Source organism: Musca vetustissima, unplaced genomic scaffold, assembly GCF_032173495.1.
Source record: "Musca vetustissima isolate MV318-11 ecotype Yass unplaced genomic scaffold, APGP_CSIRO_Mvet_v1 utg68149, whole genome shotgun sequence".
In the NCBI taxonomy this organism is placed as follows: Eukaryota; Metazoa; Arthropoda; class Insecta; order Diptera; family Muscidae; genus Musca; species Musca vetustissima.
The window spans coordinates 119,251-134,040 of NW_026877051.1; the positions used below are offsets into that span (position 1 = coordinate 119,251).

Below are 14,790 nucleotides of genomic sequence, written 5' to 3' on the forward strand. Positions count from 1 at the left end.
TTTTTAAAAATATAAATTAAACAATGACACAATCTTAAACCGCAATATGTTGTCTCGCTTTCTCTCGTATTTATTAAAATGTGTATTATTATTAACACATATCGTTAATAAGTAGATTCATTGTGGTCCTTGAACTTGATTTTGCTTTCAGAATTATTAAATAGACCTTTTTGTGGTTCTCGATTGGGTTCAGAAGAAGAAAAAATAATCAACAATTTTTTTAGAGAATTTTTTTCCAGTGCTTTAAAAGGCGTGGATTTTTTAAAGAATATTTTTTCTGGGGTCATACAAGACGTGGATTTTTTAAAGAATATTTTTCCCAAGGTCATACAAGACCTGTTTTCTTTAAAGAATATTTTCCCAAGGTCATACAATACCTGCTTTCTGTAAAGAATATTTTCCCAAGGTCATTCAAGACATGTTTTCTTTAAAGATTATTTTTTCCCAAGGTCATACAAGGCGTGGATTGTTTAAAGAATATTTTCAAGGATAATTTTTATTATTTGTTTATTTATTGATTATAAATCAAGAAAGTTTTTTAAATAAAAATTATAACAAAAAAATAATAAAAATTCGTCACTGCCTAAGTATTACGCTTCGGATACACTCTCCTTACGCTTAAAACTAAATACTTTACGAAATTTCTCTTGAGCCTCTGACAGCGTTGTATTTTTTGTCTCCGGCATTGTAAACCAAAAGGCTACACCCGCTATCAAGGCCACCACACCCTGAACCAATATAACATTACTCAATTTTCGAAAAATATTTAAAATAAAAATAGTTTGTAACAGCTGTTCACCGACCACGGAGAATGTCATAAAAAATGGTTTCGTTCGCAATGGAAATGCCTCTGCCAAATATACCGAAGTGTAGCAGCTAAAAAATCCAGCAAAGGCTTGTATCAGCATATAGAGAGCCATAATGATTTTCAGATCCTTCAAATCAAAACTATTGGCCAGCAGATTTTCAAACCACATGGCTTGCAATATTAGTAGAATGCCTATGGCGATTGCCGCCAAAGCAGAGGGTATTCTCCGGGCTGCATGATCAACCATAATGAATGCCAAGAAGGCACCAAAAATACGACAAATTGCAGCAACGGTACCCGACCAAATAGCCTCATTGATCAGAACACTATAACGTAGGGTTAAATTCAGCGGCAGGTTGTAGGAAAATGCCAACAAAGCACTGCGGAAAAAGAACATTTTCACCAAAGGCAATACGCTTCGGCCCACGCATTTCCACCAAGAGCGATATTTTTCCTCTTGGAAATAATACTTTTGCTGTTCCAGCTGGGCATGAGTCCGGGCCGTAATTATTTGAGGATATTGCAGACGAGCCAAACAATCTAGTGCTGCCATATCATCACCTTTGCGTATCAAATCTATTGGTGATTCAATAAAATAGGAGAGAAACACCCAAGCGAATACACCGAACACGATATCGAAAATTCCATGTAAACGATTTGCCGGAAACTCAACACTGCTGGGCCAAAACGAGGTATAAATCATTTGTATTGCTATGCCAAAGGTTAGGGAATATTGTTCGGTCATTAGGCAGCTGCCACGAAACGAATCGACGGCGATTTCACTTGCATGCACTAGGAATGGTACTGTTATCAGGCCAATGGCCATGCCATTGAGATATCTTGCTGCCAGAATGGCTTTGTAGTCGGTGGGAAAGGATATAAAGAGAATACCATCCACGAGTACCATGGTTGCTGCAGTAGCCTGGAAAAGTTGGAGGAATTTTTAATTATTTTTTTTTTTTCAAATTTAATGAGATATTGTAAATTTCGGGACTTACCATTATCCACTTCTTTTTGGCCATCATAAATTGTGAAAGAGGCATGGAAAATATGGCACCAATAATTACTCCCATAAACCATGAATAACAATAATGCTTGGTCCATGTGTACACGGCACTTTCCGTCCAACCCAGACCCATGGCCATATTCATGCCAGCCGATGTGAATAGAAATGCTCCTGGAAATGTAATTATAAATATCATAATAATTACGAAGGTGTCGAAAGGTTAACGGACTTTTAATTAAGAGGGAAGTTTTAAGTCTCCTAACGGGCGCGTACCCAATTGCCGGATAGGGGAAAGTGGATGACCACACTTATCTATTACAATTAGTTACACCAAAACTAATCCTCTAAAAATAAAAAAACTACGGAAAATTCGAAGAAGAATAAATTTACGGTCCATATCCGAAAAAAAACACAGTACCGACGGGTATCGTTGATCAACCTACGAGGCACCAACCGTGGTCATCTTGCGATCGTGAGCAAACCTCTCCTACAGATATGGGTGTCTTGAAATCTATAGTCGAGGGTATCTCTACAAGCACACATTCAAAGGAGAACATTGAATCCTTACCGATTCTCACAACATGACCTAGCCAACGTAGTCGCTGAATAGATGGTACAACTCATGGCTCATTTGCCGGCGATATTCACCGCCGACACAGATCGGTCCATAGACCTTTTGGAGAATTTTACTCTCAAACACTCCAAGAGCTGCATTATCTGCTTGCGGAAGTACCCATGCGTCTGATCTATACAACAGCACGGGTAGTATCTGCGTATTGTAGAGTGTGAGTTTGGTCTGGCGAGAGGTGGACATGTTTCTGAATTGCTTTCAAAACGGATGCCATAAGTTCTATTTATGGCGGTACCAATGTATATAAAATCGTTGACTACCTCGAAATTGTAGTTCTCAGTTGATCCGGGACTACTGGAAGTATTTCGATGTCTGTTTGGTGTACAGAATGTCATTTCTGTTTTGAGGATCTGGAGGGAACATTTTGAAAAGATTCTGGCATCAAATACTGGCGGTAAAGAAGAATCCTCAGAACCAATAAGAGATGACGGTGTGTGCCACCTAGCCAATATGAAGTCAGAGCAGCAATTAATCGGCTGAGGAACAATAACGAAGCTGGTGCGATGATTCAAGAAGCTAATCAAGAGCATGCACCAACTGATTACTGCAATTTGGCTAGAGGAATGCATGCCCAATGATTGGAATCTCAGCATCCTGTGTCCCATGCGCAAAAAAGGAGGCTTGAGGAATATAGGAGATATAGAGGAATAAGTCTCCTTCCCATTGCATATAAAGTGCTATTCAGCGTACTGTGTGAACGACTGAAGCCGATGGTCAATGATATTATTGGATCACACCAATGCGGCTTCATACCTGGCACATCCGCCAAAACCTGGAAAAGACCCACGAAAACACACATCGACTCATTGCAGCTATTCGTCGACAATTAAGCCGCATTCGGCAGCCCTATCCGTTCAGAGGTGTTTAAAGCCATATCTGCGTTCGGCATTCCTACAAAATTAATACGGCTATGGAGGATAACTTTAAATGACACAAGATGAGCAGTTAAAGTAGGGAAGAACCTATCGGAGCTCTTTAATACGAGGATTCAGGAAAGGTGAAAGTTTGTCGTGTAATATTTGTAACATCGTGCTGGAAAAGGTCATATGAAAGGCAAAGGTGATTAGATATGACACTCTGTACACCAAAAAAATACATGTTACTCGCCTACGCTGATGACATCGATATAATGCGGTTGATGTAATCACTGAGGATCGCGGTGATCGCTAAGTATCTGTTTTCGATTACTAATACATTTACATATTCCAATGGGAGAAAATGTCGAGCAAAACAACAACCACCGCTCGGTGGCATCTTCACTCTAGGGTCTCCACTGAGGGAACTTGCCGAGGAGATGCCCGTGTAGGGATACATAGTGAGCGCAAAAGTCGATTTTTAGTCTATTCGATTTTTCCCTTTGACTAAAAAGTCGACTTTTCGATCTTTCGATTTTGTCAAACCTGTTCAAAATCGGTTTTCGACTTTTACCGACTAATGCAAAATCGGGTAAAAATTTTGTTCTTTTATATGAATTGTTGTCAAAAGAAATTGATCCAAAGTCGACTTTTTAATACAAAAAGTCGATTAGTCGATATCTTATGCCCTTGGTGTCAATCAGCAGACGTGATTGAGCTCGGGAAGTTGAGTAAGAAAGTATCAAACTTGAAATTATAAAAATGAAAATTTTGACGCTTTGTGGGAGAAGTATTAGAAGAAATGCGTCGATAAGTCCCACCTTCTAAATATTAGATTGTGCTAAGTTTCAAATCGGATAGTCCGTTGTTTTAAGTTTCGAGGAAATATTACGATGTGCAATGTTTGAATGAATTCGGTTACTCCATTCGAGAGCCAAACAGACAGACGAACAATTTTAAGTCGACACCAAATTGTCTGAAGCGATTTTGATGAGGCACTGTTTTACCGTATCAAAGTGCATATACCCTCATTGGCGATACGGAGGAGGGTATAAAAATGTATCGCCATACAGAGATTTAAGTTCGCTAATAATAATAAAAAAAAAACAATAACAATGATGATTATCGATCGATACTTACCAATAGCTGTGGCATTCGATTGTGGTTTATTGCGTCGATTTGGATTATCAATATGGGCTCGTCCAATCGGTGTGGTCGCCGTCGTTGTTGTAACATTTGTCAGCGTTGGAGACATTATGTTGCGTATTTATTTTTATAAAAAAAATCGAAATAAAAAGAAAAAGAATCATTCTTTCCCCCAAATACACCTTATGGCCAAATCAGTTGTACTCTACTACTAATAATATGTCGAGTTTACTTAAACAAATTCTTATTTTTTTGGAAAATCAATGTAAAGAAATTGATAATAGTTTTGTTGTTATTGATATATTAACAAAAGAGATTAAATCCATAATAGAGAATAATTCAAAAGACAGACAATACATGTCGAGTGTCTTAAAAATTCCAGGTTAACTTTCGGGACCTTTCATTTGAGGATACTCGTATCTCTTTGTAAATTGCTGTGAGAAAATTACCGACATTCAGGTTGGAAAACTGGACTTGGAAATTCAATTACGCTACAATTACGAGGGACCTTGGTATGGGAGCCATGTTAACCTCATGGGATCTCTGGTAAATATTTGGAGGTGTGCTAGAGGGTATAAAAAATGGCCAAAAGTTGGTGGGATATTTTGGGGATTGCCTTAGTAATGGATCAATACTCTGGCGCCAATTAGATAACAATTAAGAAGAAATAAATATCGCGGGCTAATATTTTTTGTATAATATCCGAAGGAATCAAATATGAGGTTAAGGTCCTCTTAATATAATGTCCTGTTTAAGTTTACACTTACTGAGGTTCTTTTGATTGTTCCAATTTCAATAATTCAAAATTTACAAAAAAAAAGGCCCACATTTGAGAATTTCTATTTGTTTATTTTTTCCCTACTTGACTTGGTCTATTTTACCAAATTTCGAATTAATATATTATCAAATAATATCATTTAAAAAAATGTCACAAATAATATTTATGATCGAGATATTATAGTTTGATACATTCGGGGTTTATATTATGGGAATTTTGATTTTATTTCCTTATCTAATTTGACAATTTTTTTAACAATCAATACAATTTATGTTAGCCTGTTCTTCTATAGGGTTTAGCAAATCGAGATATTATTTTTGATATTTTTTGAATTTATCACGTTGACGGACAGTAGAAACAAGTGAAATTCGAAAATTGTGACTATACGTGTTAAAAGTTGCCAACGTGTTAAAAGTTGCCGAACATTGACGTACACAATAATTAGTTAAGGTCGAAACAGAAGTATTGATTTTTGTGGAAGGTAGTCCGAAAAGCTTTTGTTGCCAACTGTAAATTATAAAAAATAAGGTGTGGCGATAAAAAAATGCCCTGTCTTTATTGTAACGCCAAGTTTCCTCCGGTTACTGGGATATGTCGAGGTGGTAGGGTTTGTCACAGATATTTTATATTGAAGTGACCGAGAGTGAAAAGATGTAGTTTTACTTTTCAAATTCAAAGTACTTCGCTTTATTTAGAACTTTAAACTGATATACAAACTCCATACACTTTAATTACTGCGATTGTAGTCTGCAACGTCTGACTCTGTTCTGTTACTGCTCCGGTACGGCTGTTGGTAATACAGATAACTGGGGACGTTGTGCGGTTCTGGTCGGGACTCTTTAAGTAGCATGCTGGTTGGGACGATCCGGAACAGGCTTCGGTCGCCTATGGTTGCTTAACTTCACGATCACTTACAAAGTGTTCTTTATAGGGTTCGGCGGCTCTTCACGATTAACACTTTTATATAAAGACCCACACTTAAAATCACATCTGCCACACTTAAAATCACATTTTAATGAAGTCCCCCGACGGCTTCTTATTTCAACTGGATTACATTCATTTTAATCCTTGTTCGGTTACAATTATTTTAAATAAAGGTCCACGACGGGTCACGTTTAAATAAAGTCCTACGACGGCTCCTAGTAGAGGGTAAAGCATCCTTATACAAGTGAGGACGCTTTACCCTCTACAGAGATGCTGTAAACGGTACTATATTTATCTAGTGTCCCAAACCTACGATGATAGAAGAGGAGCTGGTCATCTCTATATATATAAGACCTATATATATATAAGACCTTCATTCAAAGTAGCTAAACTGCTCGGAGGCCTATAGTTATCCCCGAATTAACCTTTCGACGTCTGGTTCGTGCAAACGGTTATCTCTAACTAACTTATTTTTTAAATTTGCCGCTCGGTCTAGGAACCATTAGAAAGTTATCTATTCGACTGAAGTCGATGGAATCATACATTACTTTATTAGCAGGTATTCGCAAGATCCCATCTACCCCTTGTTCTGGCCTTAAGCACAAGCAGGAATATTACGTTCTTATATATGCCGCATTTTCCTCCCAAATACACGTTTCGTTTGAATCTATCTTGAGACCGTCACTCAAATCAAATCGTTCAGAATATATTTACTACTTAATTTAAAAAAAAAAATGAAAGATTCGTCTGCTTGATTAGTTTTTTTATGGTTGATTAATAAAAAAACATGTTTTACCCAAAGCAAAAAATCGTTATAATGGCTTATATTCAAGCATCCTTGACCAAAGATAGATTTTTTACCTTCTAGAAAAGATGAGGTGAGAATAGCAATTAATCGGCTGAAGAACAATAAAGCAACAGGTGCCTATTCATTACCAGCCGAACAATTCAAACCCGTTGGTCAGATGCTGGTCAGGAGCATGTACCAGTTTATTAGTACAATTTGGCTAGAGGAATGCATGCCCAATGGTTGGAACTTCATCATCCTGTATACCGTGCCCCATAAAGGAGACAAGAGGGATTAGTTTCCTTCCCCTAGCGTATAAACTGCTATCCAGCGTGCTGTGTGAAAGACTACAGCCAATGGTCAATGACATTATTGGACCATACCAATGTGGCTTTAGGCCTGGCAATTGACCAGATGTTCACTCTGCGGCAGAACACATCGGCACGGAAAAACACATCGGCACATTCCACCTATTCGTCGACTATAAAGCCGCATTCGAAGTCCTATTCGTTCAGAAGTGTTAAAAGCCATTTGTGTTCGGCATTCCTAAAAATTAATATGGCTATGCAGAACAACTTTAAATGGCACAAGTTCAGCAGATTAAGTAGGAAAGGACCTATCTGTGCCCTTCAACACCGAACGAGGATTCAGACAAGGTGACAGTTTGTCGTGTGATCTTTTTAACATCGTGCTGGAAAAAGTCATATTAGAGGTAAAGGTGATCAGATATGGCACTCTGTACACCAAACAGCATATGTTACTCGTCTACGCCAGTTTTGAAATTCGGAGGAGAATAGTGTTGGCCAAAAGATGAACCAACTAATTTGCTTCGTGGCAGTCAAAGATTTTATATACCTTGGTATCGCCATAATTAAAACTAATAACATCAGTTTTGAAATTCGGAGGAGAATAGTGTTGACCAAAAGATGCTACTTTGATCTAAGTAAGCAATTCAGAAACAAGGTCGCCTCTCGCCAGACCAAACTCACACTCCAGATCAAACTCACACTCTCTGTAACATGGGTACTTGCGCAAGCAGATGAGACAGCTCTTGGAGTGTTTGAGTGAAAAAATCCCCGGAAGATCTATGGGCAAATCTGCGTCGACGGTGAATATGTGTGCGCTGATAAAAAAAAATTAATAGAAGTCCACACACAATGATATTGGCGCGCTCATTTGATGTAAAAAAAAATGAACGCAACCCCCATGTGCACTGTGAGAATTGATAGCTGTTATCTGTATAAGATTAGCCTAAGTTAGATTAGTTTATGTAGTTCTTAAGTACAAATATTTCACAAATAAATAAGAATTGAAACTATAATCGAACAATACTGTTGGGTTTCAATATCTCACATTTACATTTGGTCCTTCGAGTCGGATTACAATAAAATATGGTACTTTAAAAAAAAGAACCACAATAATATACTTTAATAAAGAAACAGAAACAGAGAATATAAATCACAATCGTAAGAGACGGTTTGGTTTTAATATCTCACTAACATTTGGTCCTTCGAGTCGGATAACAAATCCAATAATGTTAACAGTGATTTGTCAATAGCTCTGTTAACATTGTGGTGTGTGTCTTTGCTAGATAAATAGGAAATTTAACTTAGCGGACATCTATGTTTTCCTAAAACATTCTAATATAACATAATAATCGGCTACTTTTTTAATTTATACCTACCTATTATTTTTCGTTTTTCCAGGTGTTTGCAAAATCGGAAGAATTATAGGTAAGTTTTTTTTTAATTTTTTTATTAAAATAATATTTTAAATATTTGTTTGTTCAGTTTACATTCAATAATATAATATTTACAAAAATAACATTTTTACTATTAGTAAAATTTTAAACTTCAATATCCAACATAATATATATCCATTTTCTAAAACGTCGTTGTGCCTCGGCCAATGATGTCTTTCTCGTCTCAGGCATTGTCAAACCGATTAGTAAGAATATCGCCATAATAATTATACCCTGAACAAGCAGATTAGTACCCATATACAGATATTTATAGGTTTCAATTAGAATAATGTGCAGAATTTGTTCGATAATTATACAGCAGTCCATTAGATAGGGTTTCATGCGCAGCGGGAATGCCTCAGCCAAATATACCGAAGTGTAAGGTGCAAAGTATCCGCCAAATAATTGTAGGACAATACAAAGTATCATTGCCGTTGTCATTTCGTTGGCTATTAAAATACTCTCGGTATGGCGGAAAATCAAACCCAATCCAATCAGCAGACCACCCACAATAATGGCGGAGAGTATTGAGGGAATTTTACGATCGACATAATTCATTAGACATATGGCAAGGACGGAACCCAAAGCTCGTGTAAAGCCAACAGTTGTGGGAGCCCACGATTGATCGTTCAATACTATACTAAATTGTAGGGCAGCATTAAGGGGTAGGGAATAGCAAAAGGCCAGCATGAGACTGCGATAGAGGATCATTTTCACCAACGGCAATAGGCCTTGACGTAAACTTTCGGCCATTGTTATGCTGTCCTGGTCGCTAACATAAGCCTTATGTTGTTCGAACAGGGCACGTACCTCCGCGGTTACACCTACTGGACGCCTTAGCTTAGCCAATGATTCCAATGCCAAACCATCTTCTCCCTTGCGTATATAAGTTACCGGTGACTCGACGAAATAAAATAGAAATATGAAGGCGAGGACAGCGAAGCAAATGTCGAGTATGCCATGCAGACAATTGATGGGGAAGTCCACCGTGTAACTCCATAACGAGGCGTACACCATTTGTACGGCTATGCCTAAACTCACAGAATATTGTTCTAAGGCCAGGTACGAACCACGATTTGCATTGGTCGACACCTCACTGGCATGTATCAGGAAGGGGACAATGGCCAAACCGACGCCAATGCCATTGAAATAACGGGCCGCCATCAGGCTGTCATAATGGTGTGGAGCACTTGTGAAGAGGATACCCTCGAGGAGTATAAGGAACGTGGAGAGGCCCTGTAAATAAAAATAAACTAAAGTTAGTTTGAAAAAATCTACAAAAATTTATACACTTACCAGTATAAATTTCTTGGGTATAAAATTGACCAGGGGTGCTGATAAAATATTTCCAATTATAACCCCTATAAACCATGAGTATGAGAAATGTTTGGCCGAATTATAGAGGCTATAGTGATACCAGCCTAATCCCAGGGCCATATTCATGCCAGCCGAAAGGAAAATCATGCCGCCTGGAAAAAAGAAAATTATTTTTAAGGAATATTTTTTTTCAACGACCATCTGAGATGTGGATTTTTTAAAGAATATTATTCAAGGCGTCAAACAAGGCGTGGATTTTTTAAAGAAGACTTTTTTCAACGTGTCAAACATGGCGTAGATTTTTTAAAGAAGACTTTTTTCAACGTGTCAAACAAGGCGTGGATTTTTTATAGAAGACTTTTTTCAAACAAGGCGTGGATTTTTTAAAGAAGACTTTTTTCAACGTGTCAAACATGGCGTAGATTTTTTAAAGAAGACTTTTTTCAACGTGTCAAACAAGGCGTGGATTTTTTAAAGAAGACTTTTTTCAAACAAGGTGTGGATTTTTTAAAGAAGACTTTTTTCAAACAAGGCGTGGATTTTTTAAAGAAGACTTTTTTCAAACAAGGCGTGGATTTTTTAAAGAAGACTTTTTTCAACGTGTCAAACAATGCGTGGATTTTTTAAAAATATTCTTTCAAGGTGTCAAACAAGGCGTGGATTTTTTAAAAAATATTCTTTCAAGGTGTCAAACAAGGCGTGGATTTTTTAAAGAAGACTTTTTTCAAGGTGTCAAACAAGGCGTGGATTTTTTAAAGAAGACTTTTTTCAAGGTGTCAAACAAGGCGTGGATTTTTTAAAAAATATTCTTTCAAGGTGTCAAACAAGGCGTGAATTTTTTAAAGAAGACTTTTTGCAAGGTGTCAAACAAGGCGTGGATTTTTTAAAAAATATTCTTTCAAGGTGTCAAACAAGGCGTGGATTTTTTAAAGAAGACTTTTTGCAAGGTGTCAAACAAGGCGTCGATTTTTTAAAGAAGACTTTTTGCAAGGTGTCAAACAAGGCGTGGATTTTTTAAAGAAGACTTTTTTCAACGTGTTAAACAAGGCGTGGATTTTTTAAAGAAGACTTTTTTCAACGTGTCAAACAAGGCGTGGATTTTTTAAAGAAGACTTTTTTCAACGTGTCAAACAAGGCGTGGATTTTTTAAAGAAGACTTTTTTCAACGTGTCAAACAAGGCGTGGATTTTTTAAAGAAGACTTTTTTCAACGTGTCAAACAAGGCGTGGATTTTTTAAAGAAGACTTTTTTCAACGTGTCAAAGAATGAGTGCCTTTTTTGCATTTTGATATTTTGATCTACAAAATTTATTGATAAATATATATTTTTTTTGTAAATCACCTGCTGATAACGATATCGAGTGTGGTGTGCTCTTCTTTAGCTGTCCATTCGGTGTCGCATCGAATCCATTTGGGGGGTCAGAAGTTGTTGGTGATGACATCACTGATAATTTTCTGTGTCGTATACAAATTTACCGGTAGTTATTTTATTTTTCGTATTTATTTATAGAGTTTTTTTTATTTAATTTGATGTATTAAAAATATATTTAATTATGCGTAGTACTTCGTTCGCCACCAATGTTGTTAAAAGACTACTTTCTTGTCAGAATTTTCAATATATTTTGCTAAACGTAATTAATTTAATGAATTTACACTGAACATTGTCATGATTAATTATCTGTTGGCAGTATTCAATTTTTATCCATTGATAAAAATATATATAAATATAGAGAATATTCATGTATGTATGTACATGCAAACATACATATTTACAAATTTCTGTTTTGTTTGTACTGATATAACGAGGTTGGGATGATTTCGATTGGTATGTTAGGACATTTTGACAGGGGTTCCGACTTTTGTGATAAAAATTAGCAGTTGGTCTGAAACCAACAGATTCGTCAAGGGGTCGAATATATTTGTTATAGCAGAATCTTGTTCATAGAGATAGCCGGTCTTATACAGATGAGGCTATATGGAGTATGCAGAAATGGAACAAAATGGAGTTTCAATAAGTTGTGGCCCTATCGAGCGTGGGTTGGTGCATAAGGTATATTCAAATTACAATTTTATTATAAAAGTTCTTACATTTAAGTACCTACCTCGTATCACAACAAAAATGTTGTCAAGTGTTCGATTTTTTATCACTAACCGTACAAAGAAGTACCCTCAAGAATTGCGGTAACAAATCAAGTGGGGGGATGTACTTTTTAAAAGAATGCAAACATGTATATAAAATATTTTAATGTGTAGAATTGATGATACTGCTGTTGCTAAGATTTGCCTAAGTAATTCCCAATAATATTACTTGGGTATATACCGATCAATGAGATAACGAATTTCTTGTAATATGTCTAAGGGATATTGCTAATGAGTGAAATGTAATACTTTCATGGGTGAAATCACCAACGGAATAAAACAAAAGCAAATAGAAATAGAAAAAAAGAAGAAAGAATAAGAAAAAGGGGAGCATCAGCAAATCGAGATGTACAGGAGTCGTAATGAAGTCCGGTAATTCTACCAACGAGAAAAACACCAAACCGAAGGCTTTGGTGCAGGCACATCCTCCTGTAGAGATGCAGATGAAAACCTGTGTCAGATACAGATTGTGTGTTAAGGATCTGGAAGGAACATTTTGAAAAGCTTCTGGAATCAAATAGTGGCGGTGAATAAGATACCCCAGAACCAATAAGAGATGATGGTATGGAGTGTATACCACCTAACCAAGATCAGGTCAGAGTAGCAATTAATCGGCTGAAGAACACAATAAAGCAGCAGATGCCGAACTATTGCCGGTGGTCAGACGCTGGACAAGACATGATATGTGCCAACTTCCAATCGCATATAAAGTGCTATTCAGTGGGCTGTGTGAACGACTGAAGCCAAAGCTCAATGATGTTATTGGACCATATCAATGCGGCTTCAGTCTTGGCAAATCCACCATTGGCCAGATTTTCACCCGGCGTCAAATCCTGGAAAAGGTCCACGAAAAACACATCGACATTCCACCTATTAGTTGACTATAAAGCCGCATTTGAAAGTCCTATCCGTTCAGGGGTGTTTAAAGCCATGTCTGCGTTCGGCATTCCTGCAAAATTAATACGGTTATGCAAGTGGCACAAGGTCAACAGTTAAAGTCGAATAGCAGATGAAGCAGCCCTTGGAGTGTTTGAGAGAAAAATTCTCCGGAAAATCTGTGGGCCGATCTGCGTCGACGGTGAATATCGGCGTCAAAAGAACCACAAGTTGTACTATCTATACTCGGACATCGACATAGTCAGACGTATCGAGCTGCAGCGAATGCAGTGGCTAGATGTTGAGAGAATGGATGAAGATTGGATGCGCACTAGACCGACGTGCTTGGAAATATTTTTTAAGCTCGGCTTATGTTATGCACACCGGAACTCACGGGGAAAATTTAGATCTTCTTGTTTTCTTGTGTTTATTGGGATGCATTAAAACCTAAACATGTTGATTAAAATCTGTTCGTGCATTTCTTACTTATGGCCTGTACATTAGTTCCGTAGTCATTTGTTCCACGCGGAAGGATTCCAAGTACTCTCTATGGCTCTGAATTACTACCCACAATCTCTCAAATGCTTAAATAATCTCTTGAAAAATAAAAAAATAGTTTTACCTCATTTAAAAGGTTATTAGCCAAGCAAACGAAGAAGTTCATGTGGTTCGCAGAGGATCTTAGTGATCACATAGGATCGTTGAGGTGACCGACACATATTCCAATCAGAAAAAAGTTTAAGCAAGAAGAGCAAAGCAGCAACAAAAATAGCACTACGGTATCTACGCTCTACGACAAGAACTGTAACGTGCCAAAAGCCACATGCATACAAAAAGTCACCCATCATAGCAACGACTTCGCATGACGTCCACTTGATTAGCTCGCTTACTGTTCCACACAGAGGCTTTGTCTTACTGTTCCACACAGTGGCTTCGGCTTACTGTTCCACACAGACACTTTGGTCTACTGTTCGTAGTTAGATTGTATGAGAACTTAGTAAGCAACTACTAACATCGTTGCCGATCACCGTTACATTGTCTTTGCCGATTATCGTACTGACACCAGATAACCATCATTCCCGATCACCGTTACATTGTCTTTGCAGATCATCGTACTGACACCAGATAACCACCATTCCCGATCATCCACACAGTGACTTCGGTCTACTGTTCCACACAGAGACTTCGGTCTACTGTTCGTAGTTAGATATAGTAGATTGTATGAGAACTTAGTCAGTAAGCAACTACTAACATCGTTCCCGATCACCGTTAAATCGTTGTTTCCGATCATCGTACTGACACAGAAAACCATCATTCACGATTACCGGTAAATCGTCGTAGCCGCTTGCAACATTCACCATTCCCGATCACCGTTGAATCATCATCATCGATTCCGACTCCCGACAACCATCATTCCCGAACACCGTTAAATCGTCGTAGCCGATACCGATAATCACCATCACATTAAGCCACCCGAAATCAATTATTTGTATCGCATATTTAAACACACTAGTATTGAAATGAACATCAGATTTTAACCCCAAAAGGGAGAATCAATAAGGTTTTGTGGTTCCTTATGGAGACCTTGGACACAACTGGGCTAACATCAGCCGACGAGAAAACCACGTTACAGAACAGTCAGAGAACTGTTTTTCACACAAATTACTTTCAAAGAGAGCCCGTGTGCGGGAGTTTGCCTGCTACAGCTCAGCATCCGTCATTGAATGGACTCAGGAGATTGAAGACCAACGTATCAAATTTATAAACCAGTAACAAGCATCTCT

The 14,790-nt window shown here is 37.6% G+C and overlaps 2 protein-coding genes across 2 annotated transcripts; both read right to left on the reverse strand.

Moving 5' to 3' along the window:
• Positions 1-590: 590 nt before the first annotated feature.
• On the reverse strand, positions 591-4,554 carry LOC133321567 (uncharacterized). Its single transcript, XM_061530653.1, has 3 exons — positions 4,440-4,554; positions 1,807-1,985; positions 591-1,730 (listed from the first exon to the last, which is right to left on the reverse strand). The coding sequence occupies exons 1-3, from the start codon at positions 4,552-4,554 to the stop codon at positions 591-593; spliced, it is 1,434 nt and encodes a 477-aa protein (XP_061386637.1).
• Positions 4,555-8,780: 4,226 nt separating this feature from the next.
• Positions 8,781-14,367, reverse strand: LOC133321568 (uncharacterized). Its single transcript, XM_061530654.1, has 3 exons — positions 14,259-14,367; positions 9,972-10,144; positions 8,781-9,911 (listed from the first exon to the last, which is right to left on the reverse strand). Exons 1-3 carry the CDS (start codon positions 14,365-14,367, stop codon positions 8,781-8,783), a joined length of 1,413 nt encoding a protein of 470 aa, XP_061386638.1.
• Positions 14,368-14,790: the final 423 nt, after the last annotated feature.

Coding starts and splice junctions, on each gene's coding strand:
- LOC133321567 (XM_061530653.1), bottom strand. CDS start 4,554: ATGTCTCCAACGCTGACAAATGTTACAACAACGACGGCGACCACACCG. Junction 1,986..4,439: donor ATCGAATGCCACAGCTATTG/GTAAGTATCGAT, acceptor TTACATTTCCAG/GAGCATTTCTATTCACATCG. Junction 1,731..1,806: donor CCAAAAAGAAGTGGATAATG/GTAAGTCCCGAA, acceptor CAACTTTTCCAG/GCTACTGCAGCAACCATGGT.
- LOC133321568 (XM_061530654.1), bottom strand. CDS start 14,367: ATGGTGAATGTTGCAAGCGGCTACGACGATTTACCGGTAATCGTGAAT. Junction 10,145..14,258: donor TAACGGTGATCGGGAACGAT/GTTAGTAGTTGC, acceptor TCTTTTTTCCAG/GCGGCATGATTTTCCTTTCG. Junction 9,912..9,971: donor TACCCAAGAAATTTATACTG/GTAAGTGTATAA, acceptor TTTTATTTACAG/GGCCTCTCCACGTTCCTTAT.